The 15446-nt window shown below is 33.6% G+C and overlaps 1 protein-coding gene across 4 annotated transcripts; it reads right to left on the minus strand.

Moving 5' to 3' along the window:
- Positions 1-599: 599 nt before the first annotated feature.
- On the minus strand, positions 600-3814 carry LOC127127789 (ethylene-responsive transcription factor-like protein At4g13040). 4 transcript variants are annotated; one of them, XM_051057075.1, is made up of 7 exons: positions 3486-3814; positions 2200-2385; positions 1985-2115; positions 1793-1877; positions 1521-1698; positions 1063-1184; positions 600-959 (listed from the first exon to the last, which is right to left on the minus strand). In XM_051057075.1, the coding sequence occupies exons 2-7, from the start codon at positions 2240-2242 to the stop codon at positions 853-855; spliced, it is 666 nt and encodes a 221-aa protein (XP_050913032.1). In that variant the 5' UTR covers positions 2243-2385; positions 3486-3814; the 3' UTR covers positions 600-852. The 4 variants fall into 4 exon arrangements, with proteins under 4 accessions (XP_050913032.1, XP_050913029.1, XP_050913031.1 ...); XM_051057072.1 differs by having other exon boundaries at positions 1521-1701; XM_051057074.1 differs by lacking the exon at positions 3486-3814 and adding an exon at positions 3016-3334 and having other exon boundaries at positions 1521-1701.
- Between the last annotated feature and the right edge of the window lie 11632 nt (positions 3815-15446).

Here is a 15446-nt window from a genome sequence, read left to right on the forward strand (position 1 = left end):
GGCCTATAAATCTTGAATGTTATGGACCTGAGTTAATGATAAAAATATGACGGTCCACCACTTATGAATATTTAATATATATAAAGAAGAGCATGATGCATTGCTATTTATAGTGTTGTCATGTTCTTGAGCCATGAGTTTAATTTTCATGCATGCAACACTTTCTAAAAACAATACAAGTCCGATCAACACAACTTGCTTCTCATCTTCTTTCTCGCTAACGTTTGTATGCACATATGCTAATTAAGGCCGTATAAAGGCTCAGTATTAATTAATCACAATTTAACTGTGAAAAAATAAATATAAATCTTATTTAGCCACTATTTAATCGTATCAAATATATTAATAAGGTCTTATTTAATCATATTTTATCGTCTTAACAATTTTAGTTAAATTTTTATCATATTAAGCTCACACAATAATCTTATTATAGCAAGAATCAAAATAACATAAATGATATTTTATACTAAGCATAATTTCTACCAAGTGCCTGCCTCTGAACCTCAACACAATCAATTTAACTCACAAGTGGAAGCTAGAGCGATTTGCAAATTTTAAGCAATCAAGTCAATTTCTGCTAAAATATGTTCATCAATTACTTATTCAAAAGAAAAACTTGTAGATATCTCTTTCAAGTAGGAATGAAGAGAAGCATCTTTTATTTCGAATGCTTGAAAGTTGACATGTCCAACTTGAGATGTACTTTTTATTATGTTAAGGTTTAGTTATTTAAATGTCTTAGACATTATAAATGCTGCATTTTTCTACAATAAAATGGATCTAGCATATAGAATTGGATTAGAACTAGTTGGTATAACTCATCTTCAACTCTTGATTCCAAGATCATAATTTTCAAGAGCCTGATGTTTCCTGCTCTGCATCTTCATACGCAGAGAAGCCACTTACTCCTTGCTTACTTTCCCAATCTTCTTTTTGCAGCTCAAGACTTCTCTTGTGCTCTAAAAAAAAAATGATATTATGATGTTAGTGTTTCATTGTCGGTGCATGATTATTAAACTCAGCGAAATAAACCATGTGGCGTAGTTCAAAGAGAAAGATTACTTTTTCGCGTGATTGCTTGTCGAGTCATCGCTAAGAAATCATCCCATTTGAACTTGCGTAGCTCCTGCTTCTCTTCCTCAGGAAGGTTGAAATTGGGCTCTCTCCCACACATGAAAGCAGCCCTATAGAAAAAAGAGATGTTCTTCAAACTAAGTAGATCAAACATAAAATCATACTCTCCCTCTGGTCCTATTCATAGACCAGATACATTGGTTATTCAATGGATCTAAAAATGATTTTTTTCTTATAAATAGAAACGGAGGGAGTATAGCAAAAGAGTCCTTGAGCATTACAATGCCAACCTTCAAGAAATTCAAGCATTAAGAGTTAGATTTCCGATAACAGCACATGTTTCATGTCCAACCGATTACATTTAACTATTCAATTCTTTTAAATTTGTATCCGTGTTGGTAATGTCAGTTTCATGTCCGTATCCGTGCTTCAAAGATTAATAGTACCTGTCATATAAGTGAGCAGCTTCTTCTTGTGATCCAACAGTCCCTAGGTGGATCTGTTTCTTGTCGACTTTTATCGCTGCCTGCCACTTCATATTTTTGAAGTAGACGCCTCTCATGGATGCATCCTGACTATGCAAAGTCTTTCTCCTATGTCGCTTCCTACGTTTGACAGGAGGACCTGCTAAATAATAGGAGGACGGAACTTCCATTAAAAACTAAACCAGACATAAAACAGAAAATGAGAGAAAAAATTAACCTAGTAAGCAACTAACCAAGGGTATGTTGAATAGTCTGATCTTTGGATGAGCTTGAACCAGAAATATTCGATGAATCCGGTTCTTCTTGCACAACGGTATTCTGGTAAACGTAAAACAATTCAGTATAAGTTCTTGGATGTCTAAGATATAAATGCTAGATAGACTATCATATATACAACTATTTGGTAATAGTAAACTTGTTCCTACACAGTCCGGGATGCTTGCGTTATCCGAAAGCATAGGCTGTTCACTCTTTGGTTTAGCATGCCACGACGAATTTACAGAACCAGTTAGATTCTCGCAATATAGAGGAAGAGGGGAAACAAAGGAACTGCTTCCTGCAAAGGCCAAAACCGATTGGAAATTCAACTCACTTAAGTGTTAGATTCAAAAGCATGATGAATAAGTTTACCAACATTTACCTGAGCATAGTCCTAAAAGTCTTCGCCTCCTTAAGCTTACCATTTTTAGTTCGTGTTTCTACCAAGTCATCAAAGCATAACGATTAACATCCGGCCATACCAGCTTTTTCCTTCAGTTTAGGAGGTAATAATGTAGCGATAACACAAGTTGGAAATTTTCAGGCTGATGAGATTGATTGTTTAGACCTATAGCAGAAGAAACAAGTTCCATAATCAGTTCAATGAAAACATTGATTGGAAATCAAGAACTAGATCACACAATGTACTTGCTAAAAGTACAACAGTTAAGAGAGAGAGACTCTGTGTATTTCTCTCAAAAAAAACTTGAATCCTCCTCAATTTTGGGATTGAGGTATTTATAGAGAATCCCTTGGGTCCGAGGGAGCGATTTCTCCAACTTCCTTTTCAGGAACTTGAGAGCAAAGGAGACGAGTTCCTCCCCAAATTGTGGGAGAGGCAATTTTTCCCGTTGATTGATGCTTCCCGACTGTTACTACCTAAACACCTCGTGTGTCACATGTACTAAACGAAGTAGACCCTGAATACCAGTTCGGGAGGCTAGGCCTATTTTGGGCGGCGAAGCCCGTTTCGGGCGTTCGCTCAGCCTTCATGCATCATAGACCATCCCTTTTTAGGCAGACACATACAAAGGTTTAGCGAAAATCATCGACTTTTGTGAAGTGTTTACAAAGTCAGCATGCTCTTTATGCTTAAGACCACACCACCTTGGCAAAACTAATCCATAAACAAACAGATACAAATGCAGAGAAACCTTGATCATGACACAGTTTCCATCACTCTTACCTAGAAACATACCTTTGAAAACATCATTCAAATCATAAATCCAATTCGATCAAAGCAGAAAAATATATCAACAACCCTATTAAAACATAAACATGATAAAACAAATTTCCAAATCAAGAAGGAAGAAAAAACAAATCTTTTGAGAGAAACAAAGTTGGTATCCTATTTTGCATAATGAAACCAAACCCCCCACATAGCCAAAAACATAAATCAGAAACACAAACCAAAGACTTTCTCATTTTATGTTGAAGTCAACTCAACCCCATCAACCTACCACCTTTCTTGGAAAAGGGTAACAACAACAAAAAAAGCCAAACCCATATTGACCACACACATTCACAACAAAATTCAAGAAACACCCATTAAAGGAAACAAAAGAAAGACCAAGACTTTATCATCAGTCAACTAAAAAACACTAACATACGATATAACCATAAAATAAAACTCATCATATAAACAGAAAGAGAAACAGAAAAACGTACGGAAATAGGAAGAACGGGTGATGAAGCCATTGTTGAAAAAGGATAAGGTGATGAGAGGAGAGGAGAAAGAGAAGAGGAAAAGAAGGTGGTGAGAGTGTGGTTGTATGAGATAATGTGTGTGTTTATGTTGTTGTGGCTCATGCATCTACCACCTTTTGTTTTTGTTATTGTTTTTTGTTTTTATTTTTGTTTCTCACTCCTCATGTATAGGATGGTGATGAAATGGAAGATGGACGGTGTTGAATATTGATGGTTGTTGAGAGAGAGAGAGTTATGTAGAGTGAGAAAATGTGAACGTCGGGATGTATAGTTGAGACTTTTATTATGAATGTTCAATGTCAATCATGCCCTTTAAGGTTGGTTATATTGGAGACTATATGGATTTACCATATTGCCCTTGAAAGGTAATTGTTTATGTTTTATTTTTGACTAATAATAAAGGATGAGTGTCCATTGGTATTTTATCAACCATGAAATGCATTTGGAAGATCTATCATATAAAAGTTGTGTCGACATAAACATGGGTGGCTAAAGAAAATACGGGGTTATTAGGGATGGCCCATTTGTCCAAACCAAAAATTGATATATAGACTATTTTTCATTTGCCATATCACATGACGACGTGAAATATATGTCAAGGTCTTTTATACATATATGAGAGTCATAAGATTCATGGTTGATAGTTACGATGAAATCGTTGTTTCATTGTATTGATTGTTTATGCAATTCGGTCAATAGTGATTACATATCTAATAAGCAATATATAAAATATTATGACTCAATTTACAAGAATATATCTGAATTTGATCAATCACCTACCCACAACAAAAAGTGGGTCTAAGACATATTTGGAGTTTTTACATATTGTTTTTTCTTTGTTTTAACATGAGTCATACTTAATCATTTCTATCTTGGCAAATAAGATCAAATTTTATGAAGACGTCTTTCATGATACTGACAACTAAGGAGGTGCACATGCTACTTAATATTGAAAAACATGTATCAAGTTCAAACATTATTTGAACTTATCGCTGATGAACGATTTGGTCAACTTATCAGTTATATTCTCTAAAGTATGAACTTTTTCAAGTAATATATGATCAAATGCAACCAATTCTCTGATCTTGTGAAATATCACATCATTATGATTGGTCCTGACATAATACACTTAATTGTTTGTCAAATAAATGACACTCTGACTATCACAATGCAAAACAACTCCATTTTGTTCAACACTTAATTCCCTCACTAATCCTTTAAGCCATATGGTTTCTTTGGTTGCTTCCCCTTGTCATACCTACATTTTGCCCAAAAGATTTTCACTAGTTAACTGCACCTAGTTCATATGCATCATCATATTATGACCATTCAAGTTGACCATTAAGTCTCATACGCATTCATCAGTCAAAATCCAAAACAATATATACATAGGAATCAAAAGAAAAAAAGTTAACAATTTGACTTATTCATATGATCATTTGCATATTTGCATCATGCACTTATTTCCAATCATTTCCTTTATATCCTTATCTCATGACCTATTTGTGATCATTTAAGAGTTAAGACCAATTACCCCAAATCTCATTTATCCATTGCATTACGTTTTCAATATCTTTTTACATGATCATTCACATGTTTCTCATATTATGGTTTTCATTATTTTCATATTCACTCCATTTCACCATGCACCTTAATATGGTAATTCATTATCATTTTTGTCACTCATTCAACTTATGTCCATACCATTCATGTATTGTTGTTTTATTATTGAAGTAGTTTTAGTTATAAGTCACACTGAATTCACAAAGGCATTTGAATTCTGTCCAAATATGCATCAATTTTAAAATAACAAGTTACATTGTTGGCATAAAGATACAGTGGCACAAGCCATGACAAATTCAAGATTATAAGTACTACGAAAAAAGACTTTAAAAAAATGAAAGAAGTACAAAGATGATAAAAAGGACTTGTCTACTTGATATCCAAATATGTAAAACTACACGTTAGGTGGTTCAAATAAGACAAATCTTAAAAAAAAACTTTAAAATTTGCTCCATTGTGTCATAAAGCCCTTAAGTTAATCGCACATATGAACGGGTCCTATAAAGGGATCATCAAAAAGAAAATATAACTCATTAGAATTATGCCCTATTTGATGTCACATGTGCACAACCCTACTTGAATAAAAGAAAAGATAACAAGGAAAAATAACTTGAACAATAAGTCTCAATAGCTGCAACAATTTGCAGTAGTGAAAAAGAAGAATCATGAGTAATTTACCATAAACTGTAGCAGTTAAACAAAGAAAGAAAGAGGAAAAGTTCTTGCACATGTTGTAACCGCACCTCACTCAATTCCTTCAATTCACACTTTGCTCACACGAGTTATATCATTCCCTCACAAAATATCTTCTCTGATTCTTTCCCTTCACACATATCCCATTTTGATTCTCTCTCTCTCTCTCTCTCTCTCTCTCTCTCTCTCTCTCACACACACACACACACACACACACACACACACACACACTCATAAATGCTATAAAAATCCACTCCAATCTTCACTAAATACAGGAAAAACCCCTAATTCTAAGCATCTCAAACGAGTTTTCATTTTTTGCTAACCTCCCTAAAAATCCTAATCTCAAAGCTCTCACCTAAAGCTACTTAGAGCTTCACAATTGAAGCTCTAAATACTTGAGTTGAAGCCTTGCGTTTCATACATTATACTCACTCATAGCAGACACACATAGAGAAAATTGGAGTAGAAAAAGAGAGTAAGTTTAAGCACGAAGCAGAAAAAGGTGAAAAGTAAAACACCTTTTACTCGCAGGAAATTGCACCACGTGCCATAGCTTAGAGACCCTACCGGAGACACTTTTGGGTAGATGTTCACTTGCTTTTCCTTATTCCATTGATGTTAACCATTTCATTCCACTCCTTCCATGCTTGTAACTTGTAAATCAAACAAATATTTAATGGATTTGGGGTTAGGGTTTAGGGCTTCGATCTACATGTTATTAGACGATATGCTTCGATTTAGAGGGGGTGATTAGATCACAAGTTAAAAACTTTAACAAAAAAATGTTTTGAAATATTTATGGCGAGCTGAAGTAACCCAGATTTAATCGTCTAACCGAACTGCTATCGAAAAACTATTATATGCGTATATTGAATCAAGGTGATGATAATGACAAAAAATTAATCACAACACTTTTAATCACAATCAATTGAATGCAATACAATAAGTAAAGACTATTTCCAATTTTAAAACGCACAAAAATACTTTTGAGTCAAATTATCAAACACTTTGTGTGCAATTGATTTCGTTTGGAAATATGTATGGTTTTGTTGAGCTTAAAATCCAACCACAATCTAATTGATTGTGATCACCTCAATAAAACCTATTTCAAAAGGTTTATCAAAAATTTATTCAAATGTATTGATCGCACAATCGATGAATTCAATAATTTGTAAGTCAAAAATAAAAGAGATAGAGAGAGAAAGAGAATAAACAAGGATTTATTTAGGAAGTTCCCCAATCTACCTTTCTATGGGTACGCCTGCCCTTAATTTGAACTCGAATTGAGATAATGAAATTAACCTTACTTTGCAAAAGTAGAATACAAAATAAATGTAGCAATCCAACCCTACAAACCCTAAATTTGATGTTGATTCTGACACTTTTTCTTCCCTTGATCAAAGCTTGATCAAGTAACCCAATAATGCCAATTTGATTCATCATCTCACACTACTTCATTGCAAGAACCTTCCGTTTTTCAAAGTCTTCGCTCGATCGAACTCAAATTGTGAATTATTATAACTCAAGATTTACCAATATGATCCACCGTGCCACGCTACTCCTTTGCAAGAACCTTTTGTTCTTCAAAGCCTTCACTCGATCGAATTCAAATTTTGTAACCTTATCCAAAACCTTCAAATCCCTAATTGATCTTGAAGGAAAAACCTGGCTTAATTTTCTTATTTGAAACCCTCAAAGATCTCAACCCAATTTATAATTGAATCGACCTAAATTGGACATTATCAACTAAATCCAGATGGCATCCAAACAAAGAATGATTATGTGTAGTTTGTTTGTGTGTATGTATAGAATGAGGTTGAAGATGATGAGAACACTTTGAAATCCCGGTTTCATGTAGGTTTACACTAGAACCTTATTGGAAATGATGCATGTACGAAGTATTTATATGCATGCATGTTTGGAGGTAAAAGGAATGCAAAAGATTTGAAAAAATCATGAGTTTTGGAAAAATATGTTGCATGTGTCGACCTATGTAAGTCATGTGTCGATCTGTTCAATGCATGTGTCAATCTGTATAGGTCATGTGTCGACCTGTATAGGTCATGAGTCGACACATACAGTTGGCATATCAAATAGATGCTACATGCTTTAAAAATGAGTTGCATGAGTCGACCTGAATATTGAATGTGTCAACACATCAAAAAAAATTGTCGATGTGTCGACCTAAAGGACGTATGTGTTGACACATATATTGTTTTTCCCATAAAAACTTATTTTTGACACATGAAACCTTTTCCAACTCATTTCAAAATGTTTTTATGCTTTTTAATGCTAAGATTCACATTGAGACTCGGAGGATACCATCTAATATACATAAACACTAGAGTGTCATAGTTTTGACATCATACAAAATACATCTAACAGAAAGTTGCACTCACATACTCCCCCTTTTTGATAATGGAAAAACTTGAGACGATGTGTTTCGTGTATTCATGAAGGCTCCCCCTGAATGTATGTATTCCATCTTAATCTTGCAGATACTTCTCCCCCATTGACAACATCAAAAAGAGACAAATCAATCCATGAGAAGTATCTTATATCACACATATAACAATATAACACACATAGGTGTTTGCAAAGATGAGATCATCAATAAAACAACACTCACATAGAATAATGTAAATATTGAAAAATGCCAAAACATAAATAAAAGAATTTAAAGCAACAATATAACATGGTTGCCACAACTTATTCCAAATAACATATACAATAAACATGAAAGATGAAGGATACAATGCAATCAAAAACTCTTGAGTTGCTACAAAAGCGACATGATTACGTGACATATACTTTTGGTGCTCCCGAATGTTGCACAAGCATGTGCTCTAGCAAGGAGATATATAGATTTATCACCACTCAAACCAAAAATAGACATGTTATCATAACAATGACACACTACCAGAATTTTATTGACATTATAACATATTCAAACATATTTCATGCTGGAATAGATAACACGCTTATACACCAAGAACATATTTCAAGTATGGAAGAAAAATAGCATGTAGTCACTATAAGCATATGAATTTAAATGCATCAATTAATTTTTTTGGAAGTGAACATTCATGAATAGTTCATACATCAAGCATATCAAGCATTTGGAACATAGATAACATGCAAAAGTAAAATCTAATTTCAAAGAGGGAAATGAAACAATATTACCTCACTTATGAATTGATGAAGGATGCGCTCTTATGTGATTGAACTTCCAAGGAAAGTTAGAGCAAAAGTATATAAAGTGCATGCAACAAATCATATTTAGGAAATATTTAAGATATCAAGTATGCCTAATTCCCTTCGAATGTTGAAAAACGGTTCAGTCACAAGAGGTTTTGTAAAGATATGCGCAAGTTAATTTTTGCTATCAACATGCTCAAATACGGCGCCTCCTTTTTCAACATGGTCACATGAAAGTGGTGATATATCTCAATATGCTTAGTGCGAGAGTGTAACACCAAATTTTTGGTAAGATTAAAAGCACTAGTGTTGTCGCACATAATAGGAGTATGTTGTAGTTTAATATCAAAATCAAGTAGTTATTGTTTAAGCCTCAATATTTGAGCATAACAACTATCGGTTGTGACTTATTGTACCTCGGCATTTGAGAAAGCAACGAAAACCTGTTTCTTGCTATGCCAACTTACTAAGGAGTATGAGAACATGTGGCAAGTTCCACTAGTACTTTTCCTATCCGATTTTGCAACCGGCAAAACGAAATTGGTATAACCAACAAAATTACAATCTCTTCCCTTGGAATACCAAGGACCGTACTTAGATGTACCATGAAGGTATCTAAGGATGTGATGTATAGATTTTAAATGTGATTCCTTAGGAGCCAATTGATAATAAGCGCACATACATACGCTAAACATAATTTCTGGCCTAGATTCAGTAAGATATATAAGAGATCTAATCATACCTCTATACTTCTTGACATCAACATCCTTACCATTTTTATCTTTTTCCAAGTTTCCACTTGTGGTCATTGGAGTGTTAATTGATTTTGTATTTTCTATACCAAATTTCTTTAGCAATTCGTTGCAATATTTTGTTTGACACACAAACGTCTCTTTATTGAGTTGGTTGATTTGAAGATCGAGAAAGTAGTTCAACTCCCCATGAGACTCATCTTAAACTGACTTTGAATTAGCTTAGAAGACTCCTTGACTAATTGCATTTTAGTGGAACCAAATATGAATTCATCAACATAAACTTGAACTATAAGAAGTCTTTGGAGAAAGCATAAAATATTAACAGTATAGACTACATGTGAAGATATTAAGATGAGGTCACTAAAAACATATTAAATGAAAAACACAATGGTTATCAATTGAAATTTATATAAATTAACACTTATAACATATATCATATACCAAGTATATCATATACATTTGAAGAATAAACGGGTAAAAGAAAGGTCTTACTTACAAAGCGAAAATTGAAATGATAGTACCTCACCGTTCGAATGACGAAGGATGCACTTGCATTCCACAAGGAACTCTCGAACTAAAGTTGGAATAAATGAAAAATGTGCCATAAAACCTTTTGACATCAACACTCTTACCACTTTTTACTTTGACAAAGTATTAGATAGTGTGATTTGTAATATATCCAAGAAAGTTATTGATTTGATGATCATCCCTTTGATTGGAGTTTCACTCTTGTCATTTTCATGATAGTTATCTTACTCCTCCCCAATCTTCATCATCTTAGGTTTATCAATCCCTTATTCTATGTCCTTGAGTATATCTTTTTGAAAATGTACCTACATCATGAAACAAAATACCTTTTCTGACATTTATCGGATAGGAAACATTAAAAGTAATCTATACACTTTTATCAATTAATGAACACTAGTTGTTGTCATCCTTGGTAACACAACCCTTTTTATTTGCCACAAATTCAATGAAATAGGGAGATGTCACCCGTTATATGTCTTGAGCATCCATAAAACGAGATCACATACTCTCTTCATAGAGCCAAGACATTTATTCTGCAAGATCAACAAAAAATGCTAGGTACCCAATCTTCATTGGGTACTTGAGATTGAGTGAAACCTTGGTTGAATTTAGGAAACCATTGAAAAACACCTATAGGAACAAAAAGTCTTCTAAACTTTCATTTTTAAACACTGTGACCTTTCTTGCAACAATAATGACAAGTTAAATTGTGAGAAGAATGAATTTTGCTATTTTGATCCTTTTCAACAAAGTTATACATCCTATAAGGATTATAAGAAGGCATCTTATATTTAGTAGTATCAATAGTAAAAGTGACATTTAGTTGTAATACCTTATCCAATTTAGCTTGAAGAGTATTTACCTCTTTTTGTCAAATGTGACAAGTTTCACAACCAAACCATGAAGGTTCCTTATCCTTATTCTTATCTTTTAGAATATCTATCATAGATTGCTTAAGATCTTCCATATTGTTTTAGGTTTCTAAAACTTTAGCTTCTAAATATGAAAATATTATTTTGTTTGAAGTTAATCTTTTAAAAGCGTTTGCGGCTTCTCTATGTAGATTTTCAAAAGCTTTTTGTAATTAAGAATAAGATAATTTATTAGTATGTTGAAGCTTAGAGTGACTTACATTCTTCTTCTTCTTTTTGTTGGTCATGAAGAAAAGCTTGGCCGCTTCTACACTTGAACTTGAGCTTTCAACACTTGAGGAATTACTATCACTCTCCCAAACAATATAGATTGTTCTAGACTTTCTATATTTCTTGTGATGGCCTTTCTCTTTATCTTTCTTGATCACAGAACAATTCGGCCTATAATGATCGACTTTTCCATAATTGTAGCATGAACTTTTAGGTTTACCCTTCTTATTCTCATCTTCCCTTGAGGAGTTCGATAGCCTTCTAGAGTTGTTTTGGTTCTTTTCGAAGTGCTTGACTCCATGTTTCCATATGTATCTATTGTATCTTTTGACGAACAACCCCATATCTTCATCATCGGAATTCTTGTCATCTCTTATTTCAAAATTACTTTTCTCATTGTTTGGAGGACTTTGAGCTTGAAGTCTTTAGAGCAATAGACTTCTTCTCTACCTCATTGTCTTTCCCTTTCTCTTTCTTCATCTTATTCTCATGCTCTTTTTCATGTTTTTCCAAGTGAGTTCTTTCTCATGTTCTTCTAGATTGCAAAATAAAGTTGTGAGATCAAATGTTTTAAGATCATTCACTTCTTTGATTGCAGTGACCTTGGGTTGCCATTTCCTATTAAGACACCTCAAAATTTTATTAGTAGCAATATCATTGGAAATAGGATTACCTAGAGTATTCAATCGATTTATAAGATGCATGGACCTATTTTGCATGTCGGCAATGATTTTATCATGCTTCATGCGAAATAGTTCAAACTCTTGATTCAAGGTATTAATCTTAACTTGTTTGACTTCATTAGTTTCCTCACGGGCAACTTCTAATGTGTCCCATATAGCTTTGGTGGTTTCACAATTGTAAAACACGATAGTATTCATCAACACCGAGTGCGATATGAGAATATTTTGTGCCTTCCAATCACGTGACCACAATTTATTATCATTATCATTCCATTGATCTTCATATTTTGGTATGGCAACACCTTCACCATTGGTCATTATAACTTGATTAGGACCATTCGTGATGATGTCCCAAACACCTTTATCAACCGAGTTGATATGTATATGCATACAAGATCTTGATACCATTTGTTAGATGATAGACTTCAATATAGAGGAGGGGTGAATTGGTCACAAGTTAAAAACTTTAACAAAAAATTGTTTTGAAATATTTATGGCGAGATGAAGTAACCCGGATTGAATCGTATAATCGAACCGCTATCGAAAAATCGGATATGCATATATTGAATCAAGGTGATGATAATGACAACAAATTAATCACAAAACTTTTAATCACAATAAATTTAATGCAATACTACAAGTAGAGACTAGTTCCAATGATAAAACGCACAAAAATACTTTTGAGTCAAATTATCAAACATCTTATGTGTAATCAATTTAGTTTGGAAATATGTATGGTTTTGTTGATCTTCAAATCCAACCACAATCTAATTAATTGTGATCACCTCAACAAAACCTCTTTCAAAAGGGTTATAAATTTTTTATCCAAACGTATTGATCACACAATCGACGAATTCAAAAATTTGCAAGTGAAAAATAAAAGAGACAGAATACACAATGATTTTTTTAGCCAGTTCCCCAATCGACCTCGCTATGGGTACGCCTGCCCTTAATTAGAACTCGAATTGAGATAATGAAATTAACCTTACTTTACAAAAGTAGAATACAAGAGAAATATAGAAATCCAACCCTAAAAACCCTAATATTGATGTTGATTCTGACACTTTATCTTCCATTGATCAAAGCTTGATCAAGTAACCCAACACTGCCAATTTGATTCACCATCTCACGTTACTCAGTTGCAAGAACCTTCCGTTCTTCAAAGCCTTCACTCGATCAAATCCAAATTGTGAAATATTGTAACCTAGGATTTTCCAATATGATACCCCGTCCCACGCTACTCCTTTGCAAGAACCTTCCATTCTTCATAGCCTTCACTTGATCGGATCCAAATTGTGTAACCTTGTCCAAAACCTTAAAATCCTTAGTTGATCTTGAAGGAAAACCCCAACTTGGTTTTCTTATTCGAAACCCTGAAAGATCTCAACCCCAATTTATAATTCAATCAACCTAAATTGGATGTTATCAACCGATTCTAGATGGCACCCAAATAAAGAATGATTATGTGTAGTTTATTTGTGTGTATGCATAAAATGAGGTTGAAGATGAACACTTTGAAATCCCGGTTCATGTAGGTTTACTCTAGAACCTTACTGTAAATGATGCATGTATGAAGTATTTATATGCATACATGTTTGGAGGAAAAAGGATTGCAAAAGATTTGAAAAAATCATGAATTTTATGAAAAATATGTTGCATGTGTTGACCTATGTAAGTCATGTGTCGACCTATTTGATGCATGTATCGACATGTATAGCTCATGTGTCGACCTGTATAGATCATGAGTCCACACATGCAATCGACACATCAAATAGAGGCTACAGCCTTTAAAAATGAGTTATATGAGTTGACCTGAAAATCGGATGTGTCGACACATAGGAAAATGTTTCTTTTATGTGTCGACCTAAAGAATGTATGTGTCCACACATAGATTGTTTTACCCATAAAAACTTGTTTTAGATTCATGAAACCTTTTCTAACTCATTTCAAAATGTTTTTATTCTTCCTAATGCTAAGATGCACATTGAGACTCGGAGGATATCGTCCAATATACATAGACATTAGAGTATCCTAGTTGTAACATCATACAAAATACATCTAATAGAAAGTTGCACTCACACATGTTTGCTTGTGGTTCTGATGAATTTTTTTGTGGATTTGGGTTTGGGACTGGATTTAAATTAAGGTTTGTGTTTATAGTTTTGTGTTTGTTATGAACTCATGATGTATTGGAGTATCTCGTAGTTAGTGTTAGCTTGCCAGATTTGTCATGACAGTGAAGAAACAAGGTTGGAAATTGAATGTAGAATTAAATTTGTTAGTCATTGTTAGGGTGAAAATGATAGTTAGCTGTTGTTAGCAATCATTGATGATAGTTGGGATTCAGTTGATGTTAACTGGATATTAGTTGATGCGCTTGGCCTGCAGTTGAGAAAGACTATTATAATAGTTAGTGAATCATTAATTGGTTATGTTAGGTCTGACTTAGGGCTTCTATTTGTATGCTTTGCAATTTGACATGTTAATGTTGGTGCTAAATGAATGCTCAGAATAGATGATATGAATTTTCTGCCATGACAGTTCTGTTGCCTGAATGTATGGTTAGAATGAACTGCTAGTCATTTTGTTGGTATGCCTTGATGAATGAACCATTTTTTTGATGTATTGGTAAAAATGCATGAATACTATTTGGTATGCTAGGTCTGTCATTTTAAAGATGTCAGTATATTAATGCATATGGTGATGATTTACATTGCCAATCCATTACCTACTTGTGATAGCTTGTTGTTGTATTATGGTGTCAATGTTGAAATGCTCAGCTTAATGAATTGTAATGCCATGATGTGTATGAATGCTGGTTTATGTTAGGCATTATTTAGATTGTGAAATGATTTGGTATGTTAGTTATGTGTTGCAATGTTAATGCAATTTGCTATGCTAATGTTTAGGTTTGTATGAGTGATATGTTAAGTTTAGTTGAAAATGCATGCTTTGAACATTAAGTTACATGTGAATCAAGGTCATGCTATTGTTATGAGGCTAGGTTGTGAAATAACTGTTGTATTTTTGGTTATGTTGCAGGATGGTGTAGCAAAGAAATGGTTTTGTCAAGGAATTAATGCTTCGGTTGGCAACATGGAAGTAAGGGAAATGCTTGGTCTGTGTCGAAGGATTAACGAACCAACTTGCTTAGGTTTTAATGGATTTAGTGGTTTGGACTTTGTAGATTTTGTTTGGTAGGATTGTTATGTATGGAATTGATTGTATGACATAGGGTTTAAATTAAAAGTTAGAACCTTATGTCATGAGCTTGTGTTCTTTTGAATTTGATTTATATGTAAGGTATTGACATGATCATGTATTTGAACCTTCAATGTGAAGTTGGTAATTGAATGG

The sequence above is a fragment of the Lathyrus oleraceus genome, chromosome 3 (assembly GCF_024323335.1).
Source record: "Lathyrus oleraceus cultivar Zhongwan6 chromosome 3, CAAS_Psat_ZW6_1.0, whole genome shotgun sequence".
Taxonomy (NCBI): Eukaryota; Viridiplantae; Streptophyta; class Magnoliopsida; order Fabales; family Fabaceae; genus Lathyrus; species Lathyrus oleraceus.

What these genes read in the sequence shown, in the direction of transcription:
- LOC127127789 (XM_051057072.1), bottom strand. Translation starts at nt 2,242, where the DNA reads ATGGTAAGCTTAAGGAGGCGAAGACTTTTAGGACTATGCTCAG. An exon ending in ACGCAAGCATCCCGGACTGT is followed by an intron (nt 1,878 to 1,984) that starts GTAGGAACAAGT and finishes TACGTTTACCAG; the next exon opens with AATACCGTTGTGCAAGAAGA. An exon ending in GCTGCTCACTTATATGACAG is followed by an intron (nt 1,185 to 1,520) that starts GTACTATTAATC and finishes TTTTTTCTATAG; the next exon opens with GGCTGCTTTCATGTGTGGGA.